Genomic DNA, 17584 nt, shown 5'->3' on the forward strand with positions numbered 1-17584 from the left:
AGCCAGATAGTGTACACAAACATGAAGGGGGGAATGTGTGGAATTTTTGATTGCGGCTGGAAAATATCAGAGTTTTACTTTGCAGTCATCTCATTTCCATACACAGCTGTATTAGAGAAAGGGCTAATACTCTCCCTCCGCTGGAGCCAACAATAACATGTCAACACTTTTGGGATGCAAACCTGTTCTTCTAGGGTCTGTCTCTGCCTCATCATCAAGAGGAGGGGGTGGAGGTGGTGGTAAATCTGTCTCCATGTGATCAGCCCCCTCTGCAGCAGATGTCCACTCTCCTCCTGCTGCTGCTCCACCTGCTGTGGAGGATGCGCTTGCAGCAACTGGTTCTTCTTCTGATGATGGAGCTCTGTGGGGTGTGATGGAGGGTGCTGGGGGGTCCGGGCTGGGTAGATGCCCCTCAGGGAGACTAACCACTGTCATGTCCTGATTCTGATCATTACTGCTGGGGGGTAGAGGAGCTGGAGGGGGTGGGCGGTCAGCCTCAGGGACATCATCACCACTGTCATCAAAGTCGAAGGCTTCCCCCTCCCCTTCATCAGCAAAATGGGGAACATTGTCTGCCAACACTGAAAACAGAGATAAGGTTCAGACATGTTCTGGGCCATATAACAGAAATGTCCTCTTTATGAAAAAAAGTATGTAGGATCTACTTTCAAAGAATATTAAAATAATATTTATTGGGGATGCACCAAGACAATCAGGATGTGTTTTTTCTATGTTAAATACATATATTTATAAACATTTTTTTTTTTAAAACTCTTTATTTTTAATAGCTTAAATGTCATGTGACCTAATCACTCCAAATCAATAAAGCATAGTTTTACTAGACTAGAAAAGTGGGACTATTTTATGTGAACATTTATAAAAATTAAGCAGTTTTTTCTTAGAAATTCAGATTTATTTTCCAGTAACTTCCTTTTCATTCGACACATTGACTCACAGTCCATGTCAGAATAACATTCATAAGATATTAGAGGAATAACAAGCAGAGCTCTGTGATGACAGGCAGGGTCATCATACCACACTGTATGCTTTTGAGGATTTGGCTGAACATAAGCAGGATTTAACTCTTTAAACTGTGGGTGGCAGTTTTAGTCCTTGGGCTGTTAAAGTTAAAAGACTGAGCCACAAACAGACTTATAATTAAGGGTGGGGTCTACTACAGCAGTATGTTTTCTTACAGACATTTTTACAGTTGGGATTTGCTCCGAAGTAGCGCATCGGCTGTTTGACTTTATAAGCAAAAACCAACCAGGGCAGAACTCTAAGACGCAGTCAGGGTTCAAAGGCGTCACACTCGCATCAGAGCCTTCACTTGGCAGCAGACAGGAAGGGAACAACAAATGTCTTTCCAGTTTCCACGCTGCAATTAGGCCGGCAGGAAAAGGGAGCTGTTACTCACTCCAGTGAGGAGCACAGCCTGAGTTTTGCATTATTTCTCATCTGATGTATAGCGTGGCCCGGAGTAAGTGAAGCTCAATAAAGAGAAAGTAAACAGATGTGGAATGTAAAACCTGGCTTTGGCCTTTAGAGCTGAATGTGTAAAGGAGGTGTTTTAGGTTTAATTCAGTAGTGCAGTGAAAGAAAAAAAGGAGAGAAAACATTCAAAAAAATGCACCCTGAGTTGAATACTGTGGAAAATATTAGGAAATCCTTTAAACAGGGTTCACTGAGTCACATCCACAGAATCTGAAAGGAAGGAACTCCCATTCTCACCACTTAACCCTTCAGCTCTTCAAAAGGGTTGAAGATTTTCCTATATAAGTCACATTTTAGGAGTCCTCCTAAACGTCCTATTATAATATCTTTGTCACAGTTTTGATGGCTAGCATACCACATATTCTTTGTGAGCTATTTCATCAGTAGTCACAGCTTGATTGTATTAAACTCAGTCCAAAGCCTGACTCTAATATCCTGACTGTGTTCCCAAAGAAAACAGAAAATTCCAATTTAGTGGTCGACGAGTACACAATGTCACCATTAGCATACTATGCCGAAATAGCTCAGTTGGGAGAGCGTTAGACTGAAGATCTAAAGGTCCCTGGTTCGATCCCTGGTTTCGGCATTTTGACCTCTTCCCTCCCCCCCCCCAAGGCCATTTTGAGATGCAGTGTAAACCCTTCATAAAGTGTTCCTGTAACACCTGGGATCCACCTTTTCCTCTTGACATGTTTAGCTTTCCCCAGATTTCCAATGTCCTTCCCGTCAGACCTGGTCAACTGAAGCATTTATGTGACCATAAAAATCTACTGATAAGGTTATTCATTACACACACACAAAAGAACCACATTAGCTGTTAGAACATGCTGTGTTTAGCCTGCAGGCCTGAGCGGTCCAATGAAAGTGACCAGGTACATCTTCTCACACTCCCAGCTGCAAACCTAGTAGCTTTGAAGTCCCTCACAGCAATGTACACAGCTCTAAATCACCAGTAGCATTCCCTCAGGCTTTGACAGGTAGTTGCTCCACCCTGTAGTCAGTGTCTGAAGGAGCGGTCTGTGACTAATGGTCCGGGTCAACTTTGCGACCCCATGTCCATCTGCAACCGTGACTAACGTTGCCAAAAAAAAGAGAGGTGCCAAGAGCAAACCTGGAAACAAAGATGCTATCTGTCGTTTTCCATCTGTGAAATAATGAATGGTTTGGGAGACAGAGATAAGGCACAGCTAGCTGGTTTAGAGTCAGCGGTACTCCAGAACTGCGTCATGTGTATTCATATCTGCCAATAATTGCTACAATTTGCACTCAGATCCTCTCTGTGTGGTTTCAATGTGAAACACTTGACTTTGCCAAAAGAGAACAGGACCTGATTTTAATGGATTTGGCCAGATGACCAGTCACGACTAGCCATCAAATAGTACATCTGCAACTATGAGTCCATTGATAGTTGGCAGTCAGGGTACTTATGCCTGCAGCTTGATTATGGAGAGTGCTGGATGTCGACTTTACTCTAGAGTGCAAGCCCACATACTGTATATATTCTGATTTCATTCATAAAATCCCTTAACTGGAAATAAAAAAGTATCTTTACTTCTCTCATCTTTCTACCCTAGTGATTATGTAAAGTGCAAGATCATGGAGAGATATACATGCTTGAACACTGACATGCATTCCCTTGCTTAGTTGCCCATTGTCAATTCATAATTACAATATGGATTCTGTTCTGTGGTCCTATCTCCACTCCGCCACATAATGGTCTGCTCAAATGAGTCACCGGGTTACGATCTGCTCCAGCATCGCCCTGGCAACAAAGCAAGCGACTGGCCAGCTGGAGACGAAGCATTTCTCGGTCCTGTGTCTATCCCCCGAGGCTGTGTGTGTGTGCGTGTGTGTGTTCGTGTGTGTATTCAGTTTAATACTGAGGCACATTGTCTGGTATTCACAGCAGCGCAGCACATTTGACCCTTCTTACTCCCTCGCTGCTCTGCCCACACACTCCCCAGCCGTGAGGAAGAGGAGGAGAGGAATCTGTGTTGTTTACTCTTTATACTGTCCAGCTTCAGGAGCCCTTCAGGAAGTCATGTGACCACAAGATGACCTACAGAAGCTAGCAGGTCACACTAAAGTCTGACACTGTAATCTTAAGTAAACCACAAACATACAGTACGTGACAAGAGTAAACACAAAGTAGTTTGGAGTTTGACAATACAGCATCTCACAATCTTCTATCAGCTCTTTGTGGATTATTTAAGACTCAACTGTGAACTGCTTGAAGTTTTACAAAAAGCTGCAACTAACGATTTATTGCAATGTTGATCCGAATATTATCTGCCATTTAATTTCTTATTTAAAGGAAATGTCATGTCTTCGGATTTCTCGCTTTTTGAAACCAGCCCAAATATATTCAGCTTGCAATCACATATTTTAACCCACAATGTTAGAGGCAGAATGTACAGAGTTTTCCACTGTTGTTGGAACATTCTGATTTACATTTGACACAGTCTTTACGTCTTATCTAACTATCCAAACCTTTGGCCAGTACGGGTATCGAACCCGCGACCTTGGCGTTACTAGCACCACGCTCTAACCAACTGGGCTAACTGGCCTACATTAACATACATTTTCCAATCATGTTTCGAGAGTGGTTTCGCAAAATGAATGACAAAGTGCATGACATGTGTGAGTGACAAAGCTTTGTTGACTTTACTTTCAGGAGGTGGGGGAGGAAAGTCTTCCACGTCCATGCTTGCTGCTCTTCTCCTGCACAAGCTCTTCAGACAGCAGCATTAAGGGGATCAACTACGCCAACACAAGTTCCTAAGAAGAAGACAAACCACATTAAAAGACAAAATGGAAGGGGTGATTCACACAGTATTTCAAATTAATTTAGTGAGGCACTTCTAGCTCTGCATTTGTAAGCCAGTCAGTCTCTAAAAGCCCAACAGCACTTGTTATTCAGTGTTATTCAATCACAGCAGCACTTTGTCAGCAGAGGCTGTGATGCAGTCACGGTCTGGTACCTTTTGTGTCAACATCAGAATCTGAACCAAAGCTAATTCAGACAAATGACTGAGTGAATGAAAACAAAAGAAGCTCTTATAGTGCTCCTCAGGGACTGTTGAAACTACCACGTGTTGAAGTGTACACAACACTCACACATGCTAATTGTGGGCGTGTGTCATGTGTCAAGCATAAAAACAGGCTTGTAATCGATAAGACAATGTGGAGACATGTGGAGAAACTAGTGTGAAAAGAAGGGTGGTGGGGGTGTTTGTAGCCAAAACAAAACTATTCAAAGCAGGCTCATGGTCAGATTTTAATTCAATCCTTCAAAACAAGCACATTTACTAAACATTAAATCAAATGGTTTCCCATTCCCATTTGCAGACTTTATTTAAATCAGATCCAGCCAGTACATCCATGCTTGGTTTACCAAAGGTTACATGAAGCCAAAGGCTGTCAAATGTATTTTGATGAAACCCAAAACCCAGGAACGTGATTCGTGTCTGTGGGTTTCCCTAAACTCTTTTTCTAGAAACTTGACTCTTCAAATTACTTCAATGACTTGAACATAGATCTACTATACTATATGGGCAGCAATGGCATTTTTTACAATGTATTATATTACCATTGCTGCTACTTCAACACGTTTATATACCTTTTCTTTTTTCCATGGATGTGTACTTTAATGTATTAATGTGCACTTTGATATTTTTATAATATGTTAGTGCACTCTTTTTTTTGCCTTTCATTTGCACTGTGCTGTTACAATCTTAATTTCCCTACTGCCTGACGAACAGAGCATGTCTGATTCTGATTTAAGGTGCAGTGGTCATTTGTGTTTTTGACGTGGTAATAACCACACATGTTGGCCCAGGGAAATATCATTAGCATGCTGAGGCAGGAGAGACCTTTGGACTTGCATGGGCATGAGAGACAACGCATTCCTCAGCAGCACTGCCTTTGTTTGCAGATGTACAATTTGTATCCAGAGGTGACAGTTTCTGTCAAATGCCTCCTGGGAGAAAAAAGTACTATTTCCAGACTACTTCAGCTTGCTAGTATCCACAAGAGCAGATGACATTGTCATGACATCATGTTAACATATAAAGCAGCCATTGTTATGGTATGTATCTTAGCCTCATATTCCATCTATGCAACCTCTATAGTTGAATTGAAAACCACAACACAAGTTCCCAACAGTTAACTTCTGACTAAGACAAACCTACACCGCAGCATTGCAGCAAACAAGATCCAAAGGATAACTCATTCTGAGTCTCAAAGCTTGTTTTGTCTACAAATAATGTGAAATCCTCTGCTTCTTTGTCCTCCACCCATTTTGCAGGGCACGGTGCCAGAGCAGTGGATGTGAGCACACAGGGCCAGTGTCTGCTGAATACAGTGCGGCTGAAAGATAGTGCTAGCGCTAACCGAGGCAGGTAGCGTATGCATAGCCTGAGGAGAAACATTCTACGCGAGAGAAAGGCATCCAGAGAAAAGGACAGGAGGAGCGGCTACAATGTCAAATAGTACGACTGACGGCGAGGCCCTCTTTAGGATACACTGCACAGCCTGAGAAACTGATGTATGAGTGTGAAACACGTAGTTACATGACCCTCGTGGTTTTAAATTGACTGACACATTTTGAAGTGACAACGTACAGCCCAGCCCTGACAGGAGCTTTGAGGGGTGACTCCTCTTTCTTGAAACATGCGTAGTTCAACGTTTAGGAGAGCAGGAAGAAGAAGGAAGGGAGCGGAGAAGAAGTCAAATATTCAGGTGTTAAAGACGAGAGAGGTCCCTGTGTTTGGTAAAAAAAAAAAAGACTTTTTCAATTGACGTCCCTTGTTGTTTGTAATTTGCATTCAGACCAGATGATTTACCTTAACTTAACATCTTCCAGAAGAGCTGGCTCCGTGTTTTATTGCCTTGTCTTACATTAAGTAGAGAAGCAAAGCCATTTTTTCTCACATGTCTGACAAGCCGGCAGACCCTCAAATCATCCTCGCTCCTATAATTACTATGCTTTTATTTATTTTTTTAACCTGCCTCTTGAAGAAAATGCACCTTTCCACAAATGACATCCTGCATGGCCTGCGGTGTGGTGTGACTTCAAATGTGAACCACCTGGCTCACCCCACGGGATGACCAACTGAACTACATCTGTGACCTCTGTCAGCAGCCTATCTATACTGCCAGCACTGTCTCAGTAACACACTGAAGAAACCAGCAGGTGACGAGGTGTCAAGAATCTTAAAGAGAGGGATACTCACCAGGATTTATTTCTTCATCAACTTATGTGTTAAACCCGATTGGTACTGTATCATGATTGAATCTAACATCAATGATTGAGGATAAAGCCGAAGACAGCAAAGAGGAAAAGTCAGCCGTATGGTTGATGACAGACTCAGCTGAGCATGTCATTACACGCTGGGACGGGTAAATTGGGCTCTGCAGACAGGAAAACAGTCCTGTTGCCTGCTGCTGTAATGCAGACAATTTGCTACTGACAATGACATGGATCAAAAAAACATGTTGAGGATATTTAACCTACATATTGTGAACATAATCCATAGTGGTAACGATAAATTGCGACCTACTTAAAGGAGCCTTCTAGCTGTCTATAGGATGGCACTCTTAACTCTCAATTGCAATGTTCTCGCAAAGTTCTCCATTTCTAAACGATACTGCTTTACATCAACCCTAAACTACTAGATGTGTCATCTCAGACTGCAAACACTAAACTAGTCTAATCAATTTGAAATGTTTTTTTTCTCAATTCATGGATGGGCTGCGAAAGCACACAGGTCCTCCACAGTAACGGCACGTTTGACTCAATTCCTAATAAAGCACACATGGCACCAAAAAACAATTGGTGACAGAACTGGCAGACTGGCGCAACAGCATGTGGTAACTCATGAGGAAAACATTTATTTCATGTTTTTAACAGATTTTAAAAACATAACATTATACATCACTTATGGGGAGATCATTTAAAAATGTGATGTGTGCTCCTCTGACTCGCTGGTTTTGTGAGGGATTTAGGTTCTTCTGGGGCACACTTATGACAAGTGGCATTCCAAGCACGGGCTAAAAGTCATAAACAAAAGCCTGGAGGAGAGACTTCAGTCTGCTGGGGGTGTCTGGCTTTAGCTTCGCAGCTCTTTGGCTAGAAGTTTTATTGAGCGCTGTGTCCCAATCTTCTCCTTCTGCCAGGATTACAGTCATCAGGCTTTAACTGACAACAACACATCCCAGCCCTACAAAGAGCGGACAGGCTTAATAAAGTAATGTTAACGTATTTGAAGGGGGTTCATGGGAAGGCAGGAGGACACTGCAGCCTTAAGGAAGGAACAATTGTACCTCTTTCTTGCCCTTTGAGACAGTATATAAGAGTTGCAAAGACCTTGTACTGAAGGTTTGTGGAGCTTTTGTGTCATATAAGAGTCTAGTTGTATTATTACATATTGCTTGTGTGCTGTAGCTACATTGCTACAAGCCACCTAGCCGTACTTGTTCCAACACACCACACTTCACCACCCACCATGACCTCAAAAAGGGTGGGGAAGCCTACAAGAGGCACCAGATCGCTGACTTTAAAAAGCGAGAATCCTGACTCCTCCTGGCAAACTGTTGATTAGATAAGCATGGGACAAATTGAAAGCATCTTTATAGACACTAGTATCATAATTCATTGTAGCTGAGCAAGCATAATTATACTTTATTATAGTCCCTCACTCAGTGTAAATAAACCTGCCCCCAACACACTGAACACAAGCAGAAGTTGGTCTGGTATTCCCCATCAGCTACCAGTTATATGGAAGTGGATTGTGGGGATTACACATCAATAATGAGGCCTGCGGCTGCAGTATTTCCATTTGATGTCAGAGGTGTGAAATATTGGACATGTGAGAGATTGGTAGTGGTAGATTCAGCTACCAGCTCAGGAGCCATGTTTCTAAACAGAATGTGGTCAGTGCGATGCCACCACAGTAACTCATTACTGTATGCCGTCATTAATAACATAACAGTATGTATTGCAAAGATGATATATATAGCAACCTATTATAACACTTTCCCCATAATCGACTTTTTAAATTAGAATTTACTTGGAGGCAGTTATTGTTAACAGTAAAGACAGAATACTGACAAGGCTTTCCCAGCTCGGACAAAATGAAACACTTTGACTGTATAATATTTAAAACATGGTTTTAGCATTTGAAAACTGCCACATTGCTGTCTGTCACCCCTCCTCACTGGTCTCCACCCATCCAGTGAACCACACTAAAGCTTGAGCGTCCAACATGTCACCAGAAGAGCACTATTTAGTGTGTGGTGAGCAGTGGATACGCAGCTGCTTCTTAGGCCTTTTGTTGACTGGCTGAGTTTAAGCTCTGAATGCATTTTAATATGAATAGAGCAACTCAGTACGATTACAATAAATTACCACAGGAAAACAGCTTTGCCCTTGAGTGTCAGAGTTCCAGTCACTGCACTGACTTCAAAGGGTGGAGAGACTCCTTCTGGATTGCCATTGACCCCTGACATTACTCATCGCAATGCAGACTCGTCATCCTCAGCTCAATGCATAGAGCATAGTACTAACATAGTCTTTTGAAATCTTGGTGATAGGGTGGTCTATAATGGCTCTCATAAAACTGTGCTTCCTGCTCAATTATGGCTGACTTTTCCTGACATGGCATAACCCTCCCTACCCCTCCCCCTTCATTTCCTCTCCCTCGTTCCTTTACTGTCAAATAACAGTAAAAATGCCTTAGACACAAACAGCATACAATTTATGGTAAGTTGAATACTATAAAAAGATGTATTAAGCACTAAATATATCTGACATATGTTTCCATCTGCTAAACAAGTGTTCCACCTGCAGGAGAGCGGTGGCTTTCCTTTCCCAGCTCTGGACTATGTTGCTAATCCATGTCTTATCTCAGGGGGTCCTTAGTGGGGTGGTGGGTGGACAATGGATCCATAACGACCTTTTAAAAAATGAATGGTATGTTCCTCTGCTCACTGTGAGTCCGTAACAGAAGGGATTTCCACGAGAGGCTATTGGCAAAGTAAAGTCACTGCCTCGTCACAATTACTTTAGCAATTTGCACTTCTCCTCCACTGAACTGCATCTGTGTTTGCAGACTACTAATGACAGGAGAGGCTATTGCTGTTCGACTATACTAATATGTTACCATTACGATGAAAAATGACATTGATAAGATGCTGAAATGCAGTCTCCCTAGCCATATTCATAACAGGCACATAGCTTTAGCATTGACTGTCAACATTCCTTTCTATGAAACACTGACATTTTTGTCCCAGAGGTGCCTGAAAACATCCACGGTGAAAGTGGCTGAGGTTTTTGATTATGAAAAATGCTCCCACATAAAGGACTCAGTGTTTTGCATGGGTACTTCCATTAGGAAATTGCAGTGAATTTGAGCAGGGGAACCACATATCTGTGTTCCCTGGTCAGCCTTCGTTACTAGGGGTTATAACAATGTGGGAAGGTATTAAGCATCTGTATTTGCAGGCAGGCCACTCTGGTTATTTGCCTAACAAATGACTGGTAGAGATTGTTGTGTACAAGCACGTGTGTGATTCCTACCAAATCTCTCCCGTGTACTGGCTGAGTGAACTAGACATGCATGAAACTAGACAAAACAAATGAAGATCAAAGCACTTGTAATTCAACTATTTTTGGAGGTTGTTGGCTTCATACATTCCTGAAAGCACTTGCCCTTTGCTGTACAGAAAGTAATCTATGAGAAACAGTTTAATTAAATCATGGTTGTACTACCTGTTTAGACGGATCTTCCAGTTGACTGAAGCCTTGCAGGGCTCTCACTGAGGAATGCTATGCATGACTACTTAAATGTGTAGATGGGCCCACTGCTGCAGCTCAGGAACACATTCTCACTTTTTCATAGCTCTAAACTGAAAAGTCCACATGGATTTTTTTAACATGTTATATCTTATTTTGTATGAATAAAGTTAAGCTTGTTTTCAAGATGGCAAACTTGACATTGTTTTTCAGTCTCATCTTTCTTATGAAGGCAAAATGCACCTGCAAATGTATCATTGAGCAAGGGTTCAGAAAGTATAAAGTTGTGTTCAACATCTGTCAACATGTTACACGACACAGGCAAAGCCTAAGGAAATACAGTATAGTATCCTGTTCAGTTAAAACAATGGTTCTGCTAGTTGATTTCAAGTTTTTCGAACTGTTAAAGTCGTGTTATGACGCAGTTGTTAAGCTAAGAAAAAAAGGTACAGAAGTTAGATGACATTGTTGGCAACTTTGTGTTAACTGAGGCGCCACGTTATAGCCATCTCCTAATATAGCCGTTTTAACAAAAATAGACTTATTTTACTGATAACGCAAAAGGATACACTTGACATTACTTTGTATCAATCATTTAGCCCAACGTAGCTGCTCACCTGAACTTACTGTTACCAAACAGTTAGGGATATCTAAAACGTTTTCAGAAACTTAGAAAAATGTCCTCAACTCACCATTTTATGACTTTTTTCCAGAAAAATAACCTTATCCTTTCGCAGAAACAGGGAGCAAGTGTTAAACGTGGTGCATTTCTGACTTCTTCACAACTTAAAACACATCAAAACACATCCAGCGCTCGCTCAGTGTCCTTCTTTTAACTTTACTCTCTTCGATGCAACTGACTCCATCCATGAACACCCTTTACCTCCTCTAAGCAGCTGATTGGTCGACGAGTCAACATAGTCCGGCTGTGATTGGCTGGACACAACGTCACTCAAAATTCCAACGTCTTCTCCGGTAGGATCGGCTAGGGATCATTGAGGAGTTCCCAAACGGCCACGTGACTTGTGAGGTGGCTTCCTTTAAAACAGCTGTCCGAAGATCATGAAACGTTTTCTTAGTTCAAATAAATTAACTTTAATATTTTAAAAAACTATCAAGGCTTTTTCAGGAGCTTTGCTTGTAAAATATGTGCGTTTACTTTGTCACTCTCCCTTCCATATTGTGATGGAGAGACACAGCCACGTTTGTTAATACTTTTCATTATCACCAATATTGTTGGAAAGAAACCAAGTAGTCTGCTTTGTAACAAAACCCTTTTAAAAAGGTTGCAATACAATACATTTTAGACTGGAAGGAAGTGCCTGACAAACAAATTTCTGGTAAAATGGGAAAAACTGTCACACGGAACATAAAAAGTTAATTAATCCTATTCTGCCACCTACAGGCGGATGCTCCATTGCAGTGAAACTTTTTCACTAAGTGTTGCCCTTTTTCTATCATGGAGTAAACAGACATCCCCCGACTACATTAAGGGACATTTAATGGATATTTCACATAATATTTAATGCATGACATTTACTGTACAGAACAGCTGATAAACTGTTTGTGAAGTTGTGTAAATTAGGATTTTAATAGATTTTGAGCTGATTATCTCCTGTTAAAGTTGCTTTGACGACCCCCAGTCTGGTAACCACTGCTCTATTGCACAACCCTATTAAGGAAGAAAACCACGAGACACAATGCTGTTTGAGAGCAAACCATTTATTTTGTCACTCAAATTAACTCATGTTATTGCATTTCCCAACACAGACAGGATGTTAAAACTTAGAGCTCCCAAGAAATCCTCCACCCATCTCATAATGTTAATGATATTATTTCACAACAAATGAAAGGTGAAGTGAAAATCAAACACTCTTCGATATTAGAAATGTTTTAGTAATAATATAGTAAGATCACATGTACAAAACACTCCATTCAAAAGGATACAATGTGTAGCTTCCTCTCCATCGTCCTGAGGCAGATTACAGTTATTTGGATCATTTTTGATGAGCTAAACCCAGCTTCATACTTCTCAGGTTCAACTCAAGGTGTTGCTTAATACTGTAAAGCTGTTACTTTTCAACATAGATTCATACGTAGGGTAAACATTATATGTCTATAATTCTTCCGAGTATAATCAAACGTACATATGAGCTAGAGTGGGGCCTCTGACAAAATTGTGAGAAAGGTAGAGGACCAGTTTGCTGTTTTGAGTGAACCAAACGAAGCTGCTGATGCCAGAGATACGACAATGGACAATCCTAACACACCATGCCAAGGATCCCAGTACAATGAGGCTATTGTGTGAAAAACAAAAACATCTTCCCGAATTCTTATTTTGAACAAGTAGAAATAACACTTTTCTTGATGCAAAATGCCCCCAAAAAAGATCAGGATCAACATTAGCTAATCCTTAACACCGGCCATGCATTTCAACATCAAATCTCAATTTTGAACAAAAAATGGAGTGGGCCAGTCCTTCAAAAGGCGGTAAATATTTCCCTCTATTCTGAGGGAGGACTCCCAGTGCAGAAGCACCAGTAAATGGACTGATCCAATTGTCGACTTAGTATGTAATAGCTGCAGCAAGTAGCCTATAGAACCCCAATGTTTAAACGTAACTAATGTCCTTTCCTACTCTGCCAAATCAGCACCAAAGTGCGATGTATTAAAAAGTCCTCATGATTAATGGGGGGTTCTTGTCCCCACAGAACTTATTAAGTGTCTGTTGTTATTATTATTATTATTAGCATCAGACAAAAAGCTGTCAGTAGTCAAAGATAGATATTGTGCAATATCGGCTGTAAATATTTAAATACTGCATGTGTTAAGTTGCTTCAAAGTGTTAAGACTCCTGTCTGTACAAGCTTCAATTTGTAAGTTTGTGCTCCATGCTAGACCACTGCCCCATATAACCAAACCTAATGAAATCTTATCAAAAATAATCCAACAACAAAGTAAAGCCTGAGGGAAGACAATGTAGCAATGTTTAACAAAATAGTTCCAGACATGGTTAAACTGTAGGGGCCTTTTGAATCACAAAAGTGATTGATGTGACATTTCCAGATTGGAAAGCTATGTCTTTTTCATAATCATTTGCAAATACTGTAAGGAACTGCTGGTGTTTCACCAAATGTCAAGAGACATAATGATGATAATGATGTCCTGAATTACTCAGTTGTTTTGAAAAGATTCTGTCCGGTGCTTGCTTAGACATAAGGAGAAATATACTATCTTGTCCCGACCTTGCACATATCAGTCAGTCTGCATGCACTATCAAAAAAAACCTGTCTTGTGTATTTTGTTCTGGGCTCACTTGCTTGACTGAGGGTCCATCCTCAGATGTTAAATTCAATTTACATTGTTGACTTTGTGCTTTGCAATACTGAAATTGCTCCCACAAAAGTTTTATAAAACAACAATCCATCAAGCTCTCGCCACTCTCAAAGTAACTTCACACATCACTCGAAACGGAAAAAATATGGCATATTCAGAAAAGATCCTCGGTGGTGCACATTAGCTGGCGTGGGGTTTGACAGGAGCTTCAGAGCGACCCTCCATGGCGCCATTTACAAGGGCCGGCTTGTTTCCAAAGTTCCAGTCCACAGGGTTGAGCAGCTGCATGGTCTTCTTGTGCGTCCAGATGGGGTTGAGGACACACGTGAGCAGAGTGAGGCCGATGAAGAAGAGGAGGAGTAAGGGCGTTGCCATATGGGTTCTGAGGTCGCTCCAGTGGGTAAAAGACACCCACCACATGTGGTATGTGAGCACCATGCGGCAGTGGAAAGTGTGGATCATCACCCACTGGTTGGCTCTCCAAAGCAGGGTGCGAGCCCAGCCAGCCTATCAGGGAAGATTAACAACATTGTAACTTCAGTGTACTGAAATCAGATCTGTGAGTTGGAGGAACAGAGAAAGATAAGGTAGTGGCTCAATCTTTTTTTAGTAGAACTTCCTCTTTCTAAGAATTTGGACCTTTATCTGTTGATCTGAAACCTTGTGAGACTTCCTGTGTTAGTTGAGAAGAATCTGTGAGAGCATGTCTATGTTAATTATTGTCCATATCCCTGCTGATTATATTAACTTCAATGTGCCTCATGTTGCAAATGAGTCAAACAGGGTTTCCATCACGGGCGATCGCAGAAGACAAATACCTGTGACTAGTCATTTGTCCAGAGAATGAATGCCAATTGTCCGTTATACATATAATATAGAATCAGTAATATTTTTGTAGATCAATTAGACACCGATTCATTTTGTATTGTGTAATAATTCTCACGTTAAATGTTTATATTATTGTTTTACACATTCGAAATAAATCAAATCAAATCAAAATTGTAAACTTTCCCCACCAGATATTAGTGGGTTTTTCATACAGTGAGAAAAGGGTTTAACAACTAGAGCCCATTGAACCAAACAATTATTTGATTACTGCAATTTTTCCAAAATGAGATGAGGGAAGGATGCCATGTATGGAGCAAAGTAGTTACAGTAAGTCTTGCAGAACCCAATACACCAAAAGGTCCCTACCTTCAGTAACATCCAGGATATACATGTGAAAGGCGTGCTCATCTCCAGCAGCAGTGTAACCATTGGCAGGAAGTGGCCCATTGAATCACACACCACCGCTCCTGCGTACCCTGACAAGGCAAAGAAGTGGTGTGTCGCCAGTGGCAGATCAAATGACCGAAATGCCACACTGGAAGCATGAAGAGCTACATTCTCAAACACAAAGAAGCCTGTGGCTGTGAGGACGTTGAACCAGGACCAGTCTTCCTGTCCTCTCACTTTGTCTCTGGTTAATGCTGAGTCCTCAGTCAGGCATCTGAGACCCACTACAGTGCTCTGGATGCCAAAGGCTCCCCGAGTTGCAGCCAGGTTCCAGAAGACCTTCTCCTTAGCTATCAGGGACTTGTAGGTGCTGGAAAAGGCCACAGACAGGAGGTGGGAGAGGAGGAATATCCCTGCATAGAAGCCAAAGCCTAGGCCAATAAGGTGAAGGCGGTAGTCCCAAGAGAAGTACGCTGCACTGGGATGGGGGAGAGGGCTGGGCTGTTGGTCAGGATGCATGATGTTTGAGGGAGGGGCTCAGCTGAAGGTGAGACTGGAAGGGGCTCGTAGGTGCATGATATGTGGGTCACCTGCATGACAACAGAGAACACATTAAATACATTACTATAGCTAGAAACAGACGACAGAGGCTCCATTTAGTAACACGACTGTGTAAATGTTTCATATAAAACGACTTTTTTCAGCTTTAATGAACCTAAAACAGTTATGAGAGAACTTTGTCTGCACTCGGTAATAACTACACAACCAATTCGACACCAACTACAATGTATCGCTTTATTAGTTTAACTCTAGACCAAACTTTAAGTTCATGAGGAGTCAGTCAGTTTGAACCCCAACATACAGTTACCGTGTTATCAAGTTAGCACACAAACACGACGACTAAAACGTGTGACTTAGTTGGTTTAAGCAAACAAACGAAATACTAATATGGCCAAAGCAGTCATTGTTACTCACCGCACACTAGTCAGCGGACATCATTCCGAACATATTCAGCAGAGGAGTTCCCACTTCCCAATGAACACGGTGTCCCGGTGCTTTGTGTGTTTGTGCAGTTTCCACAATACACATCATGATCATACGACTTCAATTTGGTCATATGACTTGCAAACAGGAAGTGACGCCCACTTTAAACATCCGGACATCCCATTGGTCAATACATGTCGTCCGCTAAGGGAGAACCAGAACCCGATCCATCCTATTGGTTATCTCCTGAGTCGAATTGTGTCCATGAAGTGTGGTTTGTCTCTGTTATAAAACCAAACATTGCATAGTTACACATTACCAATGCTCAGGAACACACAAAGTTAATAGCAAAGATAGATAAAAAAAATCGGACTATATATAGTCACAGTAATACAATAGAAGGACAAAACATATATGAAACATTTTTAACAAATATGTAGGGTGTACTTATTTAAAATGATTATCATTTGATATGTCTGACCTTCATGCGCAGGAAATGGTGAAGCTTTTTTTCTCATATGCACTGAGCAGGAATCAATGTGCACATTTGGCATGTTGCCATAGTGATAACACACATTCAAACATACAGATAACCACAGAACTGATGGAGGAAACCCACAGGGACACAACATGCATACTCACATACAAAGGAGCTAGTGGAAACAAGACCCTGTTGTGATGTGCTCCAGCTCCACCACTCAAACACCATCAGAAAAAAGCTGGTGACCTTAGGCTACTGATTTGCTCTCAGTCAGTTATCTGAGACACAGTATCTGTAATGTTTATATGATCGGCAGTGGCTCAGTCAGTAGGGGATTGGACTGTGAGCCGTAGGGTCGCCGGTTCAAGTCCCCAACCAGACCTACAAATTTAGTGTGGACTGCTACTAGGTCCCAGTTCACCTCCTGCCCTGCCACGGTGCCCTTGAGCAAGGCACCGGACAACCCCCTTCCCTCCTCACTCCCATTGCTCCCCGGGCGCTGTGCAATAGCTGCCCACTGCTCCTAGTACTAGACTCCTGGTACTAGGTTGGGTTAAAAGCAAAGAACACATTTCACTGTGTGTGCTGTGTGCTCTGCATGTCAGTGACCATTAAAGAGGGGTTTCATCCCTCCCAATATTATTATTATTATCATCATCATCATCTTATTCCCACTGAAAAGGGTTGAGTTTTTTTTAGCCATGTCAACTCCCACAACTGTTAGGAAATGTTGATAAGGTTCCCAAACCAGGGCCTCCCTGGAAAATCTATTAACCGTAACTATCAAAGACATCACTCCCTGCTATGGGGGCAGGCCTTCCAAGGCAGCACTTAAACTTTGTGTATCAGTAAAAAGTAATAAAAGGAAGAAATAGTAATAAAAAGTGAAATCAAACATCTGTAAATTGATCAGCCCATGCATTTCTCTCTTTGTCCAACAGGGGGTATTCTTGCCTTGTATTTGAGACTATATGAGAGAAGGATGAGTTCTATCTAATGTTTGAATGGAAATGCTCTAACCCTATTAATGAATGACTGACTGATTGCTAATCTACTTTTATGACATCTCCAATAAGATCAAAACAGGAATATTCATTATTGTTGATTTGCATCTTCCTGCTAGATATACGGAATAGGAGAAATTACAGTTCGACAAAGACATGTAGGTGAAAAAATGCAATCATTTGTCTGATTCACCAATAATGCAATGTTGTTCTTGTCAACTAAGCATGGATGCAAAAATATTGAGAAGGACTATTCACATCCAACTTGTCTAATTT

At 41.5% G+C, this 17584-nt stretch overlaps 2 protein-coding genes and 2 non-coding genes across 4 annotated transcripts in view; 1 reads left to right on the top strand and 3 right to left on the bottom strand.

The window, feature by feature from the left end:
• arhgef10 (Rho guanine nucleotide exchange factor (GEF) 10) overlaps positions 1-11148 on the bottom strand; it is a 30552-nt gene extending 19404 nt beyond the window's left edge. The window contains exons 1-3 of the mRNA XM_010781463.1: positions 10981-11148; positions 4163-4272; positions 183-581 (exon numbers count right to left, since the gene is read on the bottom strand). Coding sequence (XP_010779765.1) covers positions 183-581; positions 4163-4199 — 436 coding nt within the window. The 5' untranslated portion in view covers positions 4200-4272; positions 10981-11148. The remainder of the gene's footprint in view (positions 1-182; positions 582-4162; positions 4273-10980) is intronic.
• trnaf-gaa (transfer RNA phenylalanine (anticodon GAA)) lies at positions 2008-2080 on the top strand. Its single transcript has one exon. It is a non-coding gene; the product is annotated as a tRNA-Phe (tRNA).
• On the bottom strand, positions 3988-4061 carry trnat-agu (transfer RNA threonine (anticodon AGU)). The gene has a single exon. It is a non-coding gene; the product is annotated as a tRNA-Thr (tRNA).
• Positions 11149-11994: 846 nt separating the features above from the next.
• cln8 (CLN8 transmembrane ER and ERGIC protein) lies at positions 11995-16062 on the bottom strand. The gene is made up of 3 exons (XM_010781459.1): positions 15815-16062; positions 14819-15429; positions 11995-14131 (listed from the first exon to the last, which is right to left on the bottom strand). The coding sequence occupies exons 2-3, from the start codon at positions 15356-15358 to the stop codon at positions 13805-13807; spliced, it is 867 nt and encodes a 288-aa protein (XP_010779761.1). The 5' UTR covers positions 15359-15429; positions 15815-16062; the 3' UTR covers positions 11995-13804.
• Positions 16063-17584: the final 1522 nt, after the last annotated feature.

Source organism: Notothenia coriiceps, unplaced genomic scaffold (genome assembly GCF_000735185.1).
Source record: "Notothenia coriiceps isolate Sejong01 unplaced genomic scaffold, NC01 NC01_scaffold00023274, whole genome shotgun sequence".
Classification (NCBI taxonomy): domain Eukaryota; kingdom Metazoa; phylum Chordata; class Actinopteri; order Perciformes; family Nototheniidae; genus Notothenia; species Notothenia coriiceps.